Raw genomic sequence first — 13,121 nt, forward strand, 5'->3', positions numbered from 1 at the left:
CGAACTCGAACCATTGTAATGAACCAATGATTCGTTGCTGCCTTTGCCACTCTGCAACCAGACAAGTCCACGCGCGAATAAACAAACCAACGCAGTGAAAGTGTTTAGGAACACGGAGAGAGATACGAATCATACGATGAATAGTGGCGACATCTTATCGAAGTTAGCTCTATGCTTCTCCTCTTCCGAAGTCTTTTTCCGGCGAGCTTACGGCGATGATGGAGTCCTTCGTTATTGCTGGGCCACCGTGTTGACACTTGTCTTCATTCTTCTCTGCCAAATTATCCGTAAAGTTCGATTCTTTCGTCAGGATTCATCTTCTCCTTCGTCTTCTTCCCCTGCCGTTTCAGCTTCTCAATCTCTGAGCTCTCAATCAAGGTAAAAGGGTTTTGCAATTTTACTTTGCCATCTCTTGTTCCATATTAACAAGTTTTCAAATTTATAAACTTTAGCCTCCTTTGGTTGTTGCTCAAAAAAAGAAAATGTCTCCTTTGGTTTATTTGTGGTTGCTTGATCTCAGTTAGAGTTGTCTACTTGATGAGCTCAGTCTTGTACTCTTTGATGATTTTGAGATTCATCATCTATAGACTAAACCCTTTTGCAGAATCTCTACACTTGTTTCTGATGAAGACCTAAAAGACCTTATTGAAAAACTAGGGGAGAGAAGTGATGATGATACTGAGATTTGGGAAGATGTTATTCAGAAAAGCAACCCTCGCGTGTCCTACACTGCCAAATGCTGCAAACCACAAGTAACAGCAAAAGCTTCAATCCTTAAATGTCTGAAATTGAGATAACTGAGTTTATGGTCTTTGGGTTCTTGTAGGATGGTGGTTCTGTGAAGTACTTAAGCACCACGGTATTTGAGAACTGCTCGCCGGAGGTTCTGAGGGACTTTTACATGGACAATGAGTACAGGAAACAGTGGGATAAGACCGTGGTCGAGCACGAGCAGTTGCAGGTTGATAGTAGCAGCGGAATAGAGATCGGTCGGACGATAAAGAAGTTTCCTTTGTTGACGCCAAGGGAGTATGTATTGGCTTGGAGGTTGTGGGAGGGGAAGGATAAGTTTTATTGTTTCATCAAGGTAACATATGCATATAATCTATACTTTGCCTCTTGACTTATTATATTTTCTCTTTGGTTATTATCAGGAGTGTGATCACAGTAGGGTGCCGCAGCAGAGGAAGTATGTACGTGTAAGTTATTTCCGATCTGGTTGGAGAATCAGGAAAGGTATTAGTTTCTTGGCTTTGTCTTGATGTGATAGATCTACTTGTGGCGAATAGTCTTTAATCTTTTGCACTTTATTTGTATAAACGCTGAACTTAAGCTTGTTGCAGTTCCTGGTAGGGATGCTTGTGAGATCCACATGTTCCACCAGGAAGATGCTGGATTAAATGTTGAGATGGCGAAGCTTGCTTTCTCGAGAGGCATATGGAGTTACGTTTGTAAGATGGACAGTGCGCTTCGTAAGTACATTGCAACCAGTCGTAGACCCCAAGGGCCCACTGTATCTGCTGTTAGCTTAATGAAAAAGGTGAGATAAGTGTTGTGCCTTGTCTGTAGTGTTGTGAAACTGAGTCTTTGACCTTGTGTTATCCCACAGGTTCCACCGGAGTTAGAGAATCAGACAGATGACATCACAAACTCCTCGGGAACTGTGCACACAGGTGAAGGAGCCGAAAGGAAGAAACTGTTGAGAAAGCCTTCAAAGAAACAGGTAGCAAAGGGTCTGTTGCTTGTGGGCGGTGCGGTTGGTAGTGCAGTTTGCCTGTCTCGTGGTCACTCCGCCTTAGGTGCTAAGGTTGCATTGGCTTACTTCTTGGCAAAGCTGAGAAAGCGTGGAGCTCAGCAGAGTCAGACTTCCCAGAACGCTGGTATTTAACTCATATGTGACTCCTAAGCTTGTGTGATAGGAGAGTTGTTTATAGAAGTGATTGACGTGTGAATACTACTGTCATCTAGTAAAGTTATATATGCAATGGCTCTGACCGCATGAGCTCTGGGTCTTCAAAGTTTCTGTATACCTCTCATGGTAGACGCGCGCGTGTATGTGTGTGTGACTTAATGTAAATGTAAAGAGTTTCAAAACACAGTCAAGCCTTAAGGATAAGGCCAAGAGAAACATATATATTCAGACAAGCCGTTTCTGTTTCACAAGTGTGCTTGAATATACTTTTGAAACAACTTTGTCATTATATTGTGTCTTCTGTCTCCTAAAGAGCTTTGACGTCTCTAATCTATTGTTGTTCGTCTCTCCTTTTTCAAAGAAGAATTGAAAAAAAATGCAGCATAGAGAATATAAAAAAAATGAACTGTTGTCTCAATGTCATTGTTGTTTCTTGCTATTTATCAGCCAATACATGTTCATCAGAGACAGCGTTCTCGGGTTTGTTATCTTGGTAAGTCGAGTTACCATCATCCTCTTCGCTGCTCCATGTTTTCTCTTGGTAAGTGGAGTTCCCATCGTCCTCTTCGCTGCTCCATTTCCTTACGAACTTAGGCACCATGCTTCTCACATCTTTCGCCTCCGACACTTGATCCATGTCGTTGACTCTCTCAAACCGGACAGCACTCACTTTTCTTGCATTCCCTGCTAGTATCTGTACACCACAAAGACACTTTAATTCAGTTCTAATCAACAACTGAAAATGTGATTATGATGAGCCCACTTCATCATACCTCTACTCTATAGATTTGGTGCTTTTCTTTCTGCTCCTGCCTCTCCTGTTTACCTTCCTCTTCTTCACCCTCCTCTTCCCAGTTTTCCTTTTCAAGAACAACCTTTACACTCTCTCCAGTTTTTGGGATATACCCAAAGGCCTCACACACAAAGCCTGAGACCGTCTCATACTGAATCCCCTGCTTCCCACAAAATAAACAAACATTGAGGAATGCTCTCACTAAAGAGGTATCAAGACACAGCTAAAAGTTACATTACCTCTGGCATCTTCATGTTCAGCTCTTCTGACAGCTGGTCTATAGATGTATTAGCATCAACATCATAGACCCCTTCGTCTCTCATCACAATATACCCTGTCTTCTTCTGAATCTCCTCCTATTCAGCCAAAAAGTCATGGAGACCAGGTATTGTAAGATAGGTTTAATCATTAGGCAGGTCAAAGAGTTGAAACTAGGACACTTACTTTTGAATCGTTTTCATCAAATATTTCACCAACAATCTCTTCAACCACATCTTCAAGAGTTACAATCTGCAGAAACAAAAAGAGAGAGATTAGCAGATTGAGGAAGAGAAGAGTAGAGAAGCATAGAAAGGAGAGCAGCACATACTCCAATGGTTCCACCATACTCGTTAAGGACAACTGCCATGTGAACCTTTCTTATGCGAAACTCCCTAAGAAGATTCCAAACTGACATTGAATCTGCATAATATATCATAATCATAAGATCTTCTTCCTGTGACTTAATCAAATCTAGAAGATCTTACCAGGGACGAAGTAAGCAGGTTTATGTGCCATGTCACCCACAGAAGTACTTTCTAACAGATCACCCTTCTGAACATAATCTAGAAGATCCATAGCATAAGCTATACCCACTATATTATCTATACGCTGCTCAAAAACAGGCACCCTGAGAAGAAAAACATTTGATCAATAAACCCCCCAAGGAAGGGAACGAGATTCAGAAGAAAAGGCTTTGGAAATTTTGTGATACCTCGAGTACTGATGGGTCACCCACATGCTATGGAAATCAACTAGACTGCCGCTGGCGTCTATTGCAACTACATCAACAAGAGGAGTCATCACCTCTCGAACATGGGTGTCTTTAATCTCCAGCACATTTTCAATCATGTCCTGCAGAAGCAATCATTATAATAAATTTAGGTTTGGTATAGATTTTTGAAACGAAAAGCTAAGAGATTACAAGAGAGCTCATACCTGCTCCTCTTCTTCAATGGCGCCACTTAGTTCTGCACCTCGTAACATCAGTTTCAACTCATCTTCAGTAACATACGGCTCGCTGACACACACAAATAATGCAGCAAACCGAATCAAATATACTTTTCTGTTTAGCATGTAAGAACTATGTAAGAGATGCTAAAACAAGTCTAGGCTGATGATGATACCTCCTTCCTTTCAAACCAAGAATTTTCAGTATTCCCATTGAGAGATATGTGACAATTCTTCCGACAGGATATAATATTAAGGAAAGCCACGCCACTGGCCTGACCTAGATGCACAGTCAGACAACATAAGTCACGTTGTAATCTATTACTTCCTATCATATGAAACTGAGTGAAACTTACCACCAGCCTTGCAACTTCTTGAGCATTGTGGACAGCAACACTTTTTGGAGTAATCTCAGTTAGGAGTAATATAGCTACCTATATATATAGTCATTCAAGATTAACAACTTAGGAAGCGATGTTGCTAACCAAACTAAAGGATTTAAAAGTTAACAGATATGACAAAAGTATTGATTATACGCACAGTCATCAATCCAGTGGCTGCGCTAACACCAGCTTCTCCAAATATAGCTGTTGCTGCTTCTGTGACCAGAGCAGTTGCCGCAATGTTCACAACACTAAAAATAAACCACAAGAACTAATGATAAGAGACAAATTTTCAAGCAATCATCTAAAGAACAATTGCATCTAAGGAAAGAAGCAGTACGTTGTTCCAATAAGTATAGTCGTCAGGAATCTAGTAACATCACTCCGTAGCATTCTGAATACACCGTTCTCTGGTTCTTTCTCAGCTAACTCACGCACCTGAGTATGAAACCACACATCAAACATCAATATTTCAAAACCAATCAGATCAACGGCGTGCTACATGGTTGGCATTACTATATCACACGAAAGGAGCTCACAATCAGAACTAGGACATGAATTTTTTTACCTTCCACGGCCACAATGTTGTGATGGAGGTTTCTGCCATAGAGAAGAACGCTGAGAGGCTTAGCAACGCAGCCAATATCAAACCCTGCTCTCTAAGAACCCTAAGAACCTGATAAATCTTCGGCAAAGCATTCTTGAACAACACTAGGCTCTGACCAAACACCTCATACCCTGCTTCCACCACACCCGCCGACGCCAACACCTTACGGCATCCGTATAAGAAAACTCCAGACACAACTGCTCCCACAACAATCCCACGTTTCAGCAAAACCTTGATAGAATCCAGATCTTTTTCCCCGGAATCAGAACTTTGTTGACTGCCATCGTGATGTTGACTCGAGCTAAACAGCATAAAGCTACTACTGCTTCTGTAGCTAAATCCAGAACTTGGTCGGAATCTGAAACTCAAGCTGCGGTTTTTACAAGGACTCAACGCCACAGGGCAGTGAAGTCTTCCTGAAAGCTTCGATCTTTGATTACATTTCTTCAAAATTGAGGCTTTTGCGCCAATGAGAGACCGACCCAGAACCGATAATTCAAGTGCCATAAGAGAGAAAGAAGAGGCACCAAGAAACCTAAGGTATGAAACGTGTGGGAAGAGCCAAAGTAGGGAGAAAGCTAAGACAGGCTCGTCTCTAAATGCTCAGAAGCGTGAAGAGTTGGTACACCAAGAGAGTAGTTATTTGTTTGGTGAAGACAAGATGGTGAGTTTGAAACTGTGAGCTAGGGTTCATAGCTTTAGAAGAGGAACCCCTCCCTCCGGCAGCGATAATGGTGAGGTTGCCGAGAAAGAGAAAAAGGCTGCGCCTTTCCTCCTCCGTCAAATTGTTTTTTTTTTTCAGACCAAAGTCAGGAGCAAGTGGCATAGCTTGTTAGATGACCACTAGTACCCCTGTGTTCCCACCAACCAACGGGATATACTTTAACCGGTCAGGTTTGTTCTTTTTTTTTCTTTGGCTCAACTTTATTTTTCAAGATTACATTATGCATGTCCGCCTCTAACACATGTTCAAGATAGAATACAACTTCGGAACAAGATTCAGTAAAGAAAAAGCTTCATTCGTTATTCTATAATGTTGTTTTGTTACTCTCTCTCGGATGATAATAAACAACTCTGTGGTCAGAGTTTTCAGAGAAGGATGTCTTGGGTGATCGGTTTAAGTTTTGGCCACATCTCTTCTTATCCTCCAATCATTCTCGCCAGCACCAAAGAAAACTTCTAGCTCCAGCCCACAACATCTTGCCCGAACTATCTATACTGACCCAACCAATTCCACTTCGCAGCTGATCGTTATGCCATGCCCCATCTGTGTTACATTTTATCCACTGTGGTGGTGGGGGCTTCTATTTAGCGCTTCGGTGGTTTGAACCTCCTCTTTTCTACCTAACCACTCTTCCATGTCGTCCATTGCTTTATTAACCGTGTTTGGGGCAGAGTAGTCTTTACCTTTGAAGACCGCCGTCTTACTGGTGTTTAGTAAACCAATACGGTTTGATCATCAAATCAATATTATTATTTTTTTTGTTTAACCTGCTAAATGTAAAAAAGATTTATGACTTTTCTTTTTACAACTGATAATTCTATATTTTTGTAACAATTGAAGCATAGGAGTCTTGCCCAGGCTCCCTACTTATCAATACGAAATACTTGAAATAAATATCAAATAAGAAATTTCATACCATTAGTCGAGATATGCATCAAAATATAGGTTAAGAATTCACGTCTAACCACATCATCTTAAATCATTTTATAAAAATATATGTATAACCACATATTGAAAGTTTTATAGACCTATCTTTTTTTTTATTAAACCATGATATTTTGGTTTAAAAATATTAATAAACCATCATTCAAAACCATTAGGTTTGGTATGACTTCCATGTCAATAACAAGCTTAATGCTGATACTTGAGACCAAGTTCATTCAGTAGAATGAAACATCTTTTATTGCAGAAATTTGAAGTAACCATGCAGAATCATCGGTTACTTAGCTTAAAACATTACAAGTTATAACTAAAAAGAAAAGCTTTTAAAACAAAACTATGATAAGATTTTTTTTCATCGTCATCATATCACCAAGAAAGTAGTGAGGACTACTCAAAACTGGAACTTGATCTTGCGGTGTACTCGGCCACAAGTTTAGCAAAAGATGAAGACTTGTTCTCCAGCAACTTCACTGGCGTATCGTACTCCTCAATGATCCCTACACATAAAACAAAAAACAACACACTCCTCGATGATTCATCTATTTAAAAGCACATGTTCTGTCAAATGATTTGAAAAAGTTTCAGACAAACCATCGCTAAGAAGCAGAACCATGTCACTGTCAATAACCGAAGATATCCTGTGTGCAATGGTTATCACTGTACAATCTGAAAAGTGTTCTCTTAACGTTTTCTGAATCAGATTGTCAGTTGCAGTGTCAACAGAAGCAGTAGCTTCATCAAGAACCAAGATCTTGCTTCTCTTGAGAAGAACTCTACCAAGACACACAAGCTGTCTCTGACCCATGCTCCAGTTCTCTCCATTCTCACTCACAGATGAGTCCAACTTTTGCTCCTTCTTCCTCACCTCATCTCCTAGTTGGCACTTGTCAAGAGCCTAAGAACACAAATGAATCATTACTCAAGACAGAACAGTTTCTTACTAGTTAAAGAAAGACAGAAAGAAACTAAACCAACCCACCTCCCATATTTGGTCATCAGTGTACTCCTCAAGAGGGTCCAAGTTACTTCTCACAGTTCCTTCAAACATGGTTGGATCTTGAGGTATAATACTAAGTCTCAAACGCAAGTCATGCAACCCAATGTTCAATATATTCACTCCATCTATCTTTATTTCTCCAGCTGAAGGCTCAACAATGCGGAAAAGGGTTTGAATCAAAGTCGATTTCCCGCTTCCTGTCCTTCCAACAATACCTGTTCTCAAACCTCCTTTGAATGTGCATGTTATTCCTCGCAACACTAGTGGCATATGTGGAGCATACCGAACCTAACAATGTGTCACAGATGGTTAAGAATGCAAACAAACAAGTGGGGGATCTATAGCACGAAATTTTATGTAATATTTCTAATAATTTGTAATAGCATAATTAATCAACGTTAAAAAAAAATATAGCATGAAATCTTGGTACCTGAAGATCATGGATGTCTACTTCTCCACGTGAAGGCCATGATTGTTCAGGCCGGTTTGATTCTATCACAAGAGGTGGTTCACTAGGAACACTTGCATACTGAAGCATCCTCTCTACAGATATGATTTTGTTCTCAAGATTACAGAGAGTCCAGATAAGCCAAGCTTGCATGGTATTCAAATTGAGTCCATAAGTCACTGCTAATCCCGCCAGGCTTGGATGAATCACTCCAGTAGGTATAGAGATCAAGAAAACAAGTGAGAAGGCAAATGTAAGTGAAGATAACATATCGAGGCGGAAGCCAAGCCATTCCCTTGCTCCAGCTGAATAGAATTTGGGCCTAGAGTAACCATCACTAAGCCTCATGTTGTCGCCACGGAATCTTGATTCTTGATTGAAACTCCTGATGGTTGTTGAGCCTGATATGGTTTCAGCAAAGTGCTGAATCAGTGGGGCTTTGCATACTCCAACTAAACGTGAAAGCTCTCTTGCTGCAGCTATGTAATATCTCTGCAAAGTTGAAAGATTATTATTTACAGAATCAATCTTTATTGACTACTAGATTAGAATGAGAAAGTACCTGATACCATATGGAGGCAGCAACCACAGGGATGAAGACAAGAAAAACAAGCCAAGAAACTTGAGACATAACCCCAATGATTCCTATAAGCTGAATGACTGTGATAGCAACTAATCCGAACTGATATGGTATGTCCAAATCCACTGCAGACTGGTCTGTAGAAGCCTGTAACACAAAAGACATGATCACTAAATAAAATAGAGATATATAAAAATTATAATATAACTAGTGTCCAGAGACGTACTCTATTCATGATTCTTCCACTTGGAGTTGAATCAAAGAAAGACATCGGCGAGCGGAAGATACAGTGGTGCATCTTATGAAACAGTTCAGTAGCAGTCTTGTAACCAGCGGTGACAAGAAGCGTGGCTCTAACGAGAATGAATACGGAACTTCCAACGGCTAAAGCAACATAAACGATCATTAACGTTGAGATGTTCACAGGAGCTTCCACATCTTTAGAAACAGGAGTAGCCCAAGCCATCCAGTAGTTGCTTCCAATCTGTAGAAGCTGAAACAGAACCTGTGCCAACACTATGAAAGGCACAAGAGCTCCTCCATAGGCTAGTGTGATATATTTCCAGTATACATCCAAAGCAACGCTACCTTTCTCCCTCTCTTCCTCTTGCACAAGCTGTCTTTTGGTCTCCTCAGTGTCTGGCTTATCGTTCTTCACATCTTGACTTTCTTGTTTCCCATCAAGACCAATAGCATCTTCTTGGCCGCCTAAAGCTGGTTTCTCAGAGACAGAACTGGCATCAACAGAGCTAACTACTGCAAGAGCCTCCTGATGAGCACCTATAAGCTCCATGAAATCAGTTCCAGAGCTGAGGATGTCATTGTATTTTCCAGCTTGGCTGATCCTTCCATCTTTCATGACCTGATGAGACACAAGACAAATGATTCCAGATGATTTCACTTATCCTCAGTGACACAATATTGAAAAGATTGAAAAACTAATACATTTCATAAAAAGTGTCATTTTGATATATTTTCCACAAACTAATAAAATGGTCAAAATGCATTTATGTTCTTAATAAATTACATAGTGTTTTTGGTATAAATAAAATTATGTATAAGATCAATACATTTTACAATTAATTATTAATTACATTTGAAATTTTAAAATAACATGAAAAAAATGTCAAAATGAAACTGTTTACGAAACGGAGAGAGTACTATTAATTATTCACATACCAGTATAAGATCAGCAGCAGGTAAGAACTCAACTTGATGAGTTACATAAATAACTGATTTGGAAGACAAAAGCCCCAGCAAAACTTCCTGTAAAGACAATAATAATGAAACTCAGTAAGCTGCAGTTAAGAAAGATAAAGACACACACTAATGACTAAGTACCTTAAAGAGATGTGACCCTGTGTGAGCATCCACGGCACTAAAAGGATCATCAAACAAGTAGATATCTGCATCTTGGTATAGAGCACGTGCAATCTGTATCCTTTGCTTCTGTCCACCACTCAGATTAATGCCACGTTCTCCTATAACAGTCTGATCACCAAATGAGAGTATCTCCAGATCCTTACTCAAAGAACATGCTTCAAGCACCTTCTCATATCTCTCTCTTTCCATTGGCTTACCAAACAAGATGTTGTCCTCAATTTTACCACTCTGAATCCAAGGAGATTGAACCACGTAGGCCTTTGTCCCACAAACCTTAAGACTTCCAGATACTTTTGGTACTTCTCCAAGCATAGATGAAAGCAAGCTTGACTTCCCAGAGCCAACAGTACCACAAACTGCAACCTTCATCCCAGGAAGGACCTTGAAGCTGATGTCTTTTAAAGTTGGGCTTTCCGAAGAAACATCCCATGATAAAGTGCTGTTTCTCACTTCCACAGCTATGTCTGAACCTCCTTGAGGAAGCGTCTCCACAACGTCTGGCTGTAAGTTGTCTAGACAGAGATAAGACGCAATCCTATCAAGAGAGACTTTGGTCTGCACAACCATGGAGATGGTGTCTGGAAGACTGTAGATAGGCTCTTGCAAGATACTGAACGTTGCAAGCGCTGAGAGTATCTTACCAGACTCAAGTGGGATGCCAAGAAGTATACAAGCACCAAAGGTGAACACTGAGACCAAAGTAGGAGCTCCCCAGAAGACAAAGCTTATAACAGCTGAGTTATACACATACTTCTTCAACCAACCTTCCTCAGACTTCCTCAGATCAAATATCTTTGACAGAAACTTCATCTCCCATCCTTGAAGTTTGAGTATCCTCATGTTCCTCAAGATCTCAGATGTTGACTTCATCCTGTTGTCCTTAGCTTCCATTAACTTCTCCTGGAACCTCTCTTGCATCCTCCCAAACGGGAAGTTCACTAGCATTACTAGAATGGTTGCAATCAAAGCTGCTACCGAAGCTAATCCAAGATTCCTATACAATATCCACAGAGCTAGACCGACTTGTAGCAAAACCATCCATGGATCATGCATGTACCAACTAAAACTACCAATCCTCTCAGCATCCACAGTCATTAAGTTTATAATCTCACCGCTTGTGCGTCCTTGCTTCGAATGGCATGAAAGCGTCAGACCCTTCTCGTATATCATCGCCACCAATGAAGATCTCATCCTGATACCAACCTTCTGTAGCCTAAAGAACCAATGTCTCTGAGAGAGACACTCCACAAGCTTAGCGAGAAAGAAAGTGATCACCAGCACATACCCTTCGTTGTTGTACTGTCTGCGTCCGTTGAGGTATTGAACGAACGTGTCGATGAGCGCTGGTCCAACGTATGACGCCACCGTGTAGATGAAAGCAAAGAAGGCAGTCACTAGAATCTCCCACTGAGCTGAAAAGAACAACGCTTTCATGAGCTTGAACGTTGTCACACCACCACCACCACCACCATCTGATGATGATTCCAGCATGGTCCTGAACTTAGGAGCTAACCCAACTACACTGTCGCTATCATGAAGCTGAGGAACGTCTTCAAGATCAAGGGTTTTCTTGTTTCCGATCTCTATCAATGGACCCATCCAAGAGAAAGTCAAGAGACTGAGAAGGCTAGCTCTAGAGCAAGGAGTAGCCTCATCACTCCCCACACCACCACCAACGGTTGAATCTCCATTCAAGAGAGGCTCTTCCCAAACTCCATTGCTGTTGTTGCCTCCTCTAGCTTTCTTGAAGAAAGCTACATAGCAGAGAAGCAAAGCGCCGCTAAAAGAAACTATGTCGCACACTAAAAGATGAACTTGTCTCTTGTCTACCACCACACGAGAGTAGCAAGAAACCGCAAGATAGAAAACTAACCAGATCCTAAGCAAAAGTGGAGACTTTCTCATCTCATAATCACTGCAACGATGCAAGGACAGCGACAAAACTCCCCAAGAAACCGTTGGTAATAGAAACATGAGGAGAGACACTAACTGCTCTTCATCTAACCAATCACTCTCGTACCAGTAGAAACCACTCAAGGACGTCAACACGAGGTCAAGGAGAGACAGAACTAAACTACAAAACAGAACCGACTTGAACCCGAACCCTCTCTTTTCTTTTAAACTCTCCGTAACAGAACCAAAACCATTGTTTCTCCCCCTAACCCATGAACAAAACAGAACCAGCAACAACACTCCGTGCAAGAAACCAGAGACACATCTGGGTTCCATAAGATAAGAACTAGAATCCGAGAACGACAAGAACGTTGTGAACATACCGTTATCTTTCATGGAACCTAGAAAGTCCATAGCTTTCCTCTTTTTCTCTCTGTTTCTCTCTGTTTCTCTCTCTGTTTCGCTCTCTATTTTCAAATGATTTGGTACATGGTTTTGGACGAAGGAGAAGTACTTAATATACAAGAGATACGTAAAAGATTGAGCTGCACGTAAGTTGAAAAATCTCTGTATTTTGTCAGTCAATGACTACTAGTCTTCTGTCTCACTATCAAGAGTTGATGTAGACAGTAACCCTTGGAGAGCACGCTCAAGAAACTGCTAAGAAGAAGACAAAACGCTACTCTCTCTGACTCTATCTAAGACCCTACCAGAGGAGAGGTTACGGCCACTTATAGTTGCTCCATCACCATCCTCAATCTTTTCACCACGCAAGTTGTAAACAGGGGTCCGAGATGTAAGCATACTTTCTAAATAGGCTGCACTAAACTGTAGGTTGAATGTAGTTTTTACAGACCTTCAAGGCACGAGCCAAAAAAAAAAGAAACAAAAAAAAACAGAACAGAGATCATACTAAATATTAGGCCTGGGCAAAATAACCGGAACCGAAGAACCGAACCGAAATCGAACCGAAATACCCGAAACCGGAACCGGACTAATACCCTCAAAAACCCGAACGGTTCCTATATTTTTATACCCGAAATAACCGAACCGAACCGGAACCGAACCGAGAACCGAACGGGTACCCGAATATATAAAAATATTAATTATATATACATATAACATCACTAAATATATATTTTTATTTTAAAATTCTATTAAAAGTATCTGAAAATAGTTGAGGATAACTAAATTATTATAAAGTATCCAAACTACCCGAAAGTATCCGAAACTATCCAGATAGTTTTATC

The 13,121-nt window shown here is 40.7% G+C and overlaps 3 protein-coding genes across 3 annotated transcripts; 1 reads left to right on the top strand and 2 right to left on the bottom strand.

The window, feature by feature from the left end:
- LOC106335073 lies at window positions 1–2,145 on the top strand. Its single transcript, XM_013773497.1, has 6 exons — window positions 1–378; window positions 605–752; window positions 827–1,087; window positions 1,155–1,236; window positions 1,344–1,540; window positions 1,610–2,145. The coding sequence occupies exons 1-6, from the start codon at window positions 137–139 to the stop codon at window positions 1,886–1,888; spliced, it is 1,209 nt and encodes a 402-aa protein (XP_013628951.1). The 5' UTR covers window positions 1–136; the 3' UTR covers window positions 1,889–2,145.
- A 21-nt stretch (window positions 2,146–2,166) lies between these two features.
- On the bottom strand, window positions 2,167–5,411 carry LOC106335072 (putative DUF21 domain-containing protein At3g13070, chloroplastic). The gene is made up of 13 exons (XM_013773496.1): window positions 4,866–5,411; window positions 4,638–4,735; window positions 4,455–4,548; window positions 4,271–4,348; window positions 4,091–4,194; window positions 3,903–3,984; window positions 3,679–3,818; window positions 3,452–3,594; window positions 3,295–3,386; window positions 3,150–3,215; window positions 2,945–3,061; window positions 2,686–2,865; window positions 2,167–2,606 (listed from the first exon to the last, which is right to left on the bottom strand). Exons 1-13 carry the CDS (start codon window positions 5,409–5,411, stop codon window positions 2,349–2,351), a joined length of 1,998 nt encoding a protein of 665 aa, XP_013628950.1. The 3' UTR covers window positions 2,167–2,348.
- A 1,361-nt stretch (window positions 5,412–6,772) lies between these two features.
- Window positions 6,773–12,409, bottom strand: LOC106335143 (ABC transporter C family member 3-like). Its single transcript, XM_013773581.1, has 8 exons — window positions 9,937–12,409; window positions 9,775–9,861; window positions 8,822–9,457; window positions 8,578–8,742; window positions 7,998–8,507; window positions 7,550–7,855; window positions 7,162–7,465; window positions 6,773–7,067 (listed from the first exon to the last, which is right to left on the bottom strand). The coding sequence occupies exons 1-8, from the start codon at window positions 12,283–12,285 to the stop codon at window positions 6,958–6,960; spliced, it is 4,467 nt and encodes a 1,488-aa protein (XP_013629035.1). The 5' UTR covers window positions 12,286–12,409; the 3' UTR covers window positions 6,773–6,957.
- Between the last annotated feature and the right edge of the window lie 712 nt (window positions 12,410–13,121).

The sequence above is a fragment of the Brassica oleracea genome, chromosome C3, assembly GCF_000695525.1.
Source record: "Brassica oleracea var. oleracea cultivar TO1000 chromosome C3, BOL, whole genome shotgun sequence".
Taxonomy (NCBI): domain Eukaryota; kingdom Viridiplantae; phylum Streptophyta; class Magnoliopsida; order Brassicales; family Brassicaceae; genus Brassica; species Brassica oleracea.

Bases quoted from the DNA above. Each gene is read 5' to 3' on its own strand.
- LOC106335143 (XM_013773581.1), bottom strand. From the start codon at position 12,285: ATGGACTTTCTAGGTTCCATGAAAGATAACGGTATGTTCACAACGTTC. The intron at 7,466-7,549 runs GTGGGTTGGTTT...TTGTGTTCTTAG, and splicing joins CTGATGACCAAATATGGGAG to GCTCTTGACAAGTGCCAACT. The intron at 7,068-7,161 runs GTTTGTCTGAAA...TTTTATGTGTAG, and splicing joins GGTTCTGCTTCTTAGCGATG to GGATCATTGAGGAGTACGAT.
- LOC106335073 (XM_013773497.1), top strand. From the start codon at position 137: ATGAATAGTGGCGACATCTTATCGAAGTTAGCTCTATGCTTCTCCTCT. The intron at 1,088-1,154 runs GTAACATATGCA...GGTTATTATCAG, and splicing joins AGTTTTATTGTTTCATCAAG to GAGTGTGATCACAGTAGGGT. The intron at 1,237-1,343 runs GTATTAGTTTCT...AGCTTGTTGCAG, and splicing joins TGGTTGGAGAATCAGGAAAG to TTCCTGGTAGGGATGCTTGT.
- LOC106335072 (XM_013773496.1), bottom strand. From the start codon at position 5,411: ATGGCACTTGAATTATCGGTTCTGGGTCGGTCTCTCATTGGCGCAAAA. The intron at 4,549-4,637 runs GTACTGCTTCTT...GTTTATTTTTAG, and splicing joins ACTATACTTATTGGAACAAC to TGTTGTGAACATTGCGGCAA. The intron at 3,216-3,294 runs GTATGTGCTGCT...TTGTTTCTGCAG, and splicing joins AGTATGGTGGAACCATTGGA to ATTGTAACTCTTGAAGATGT.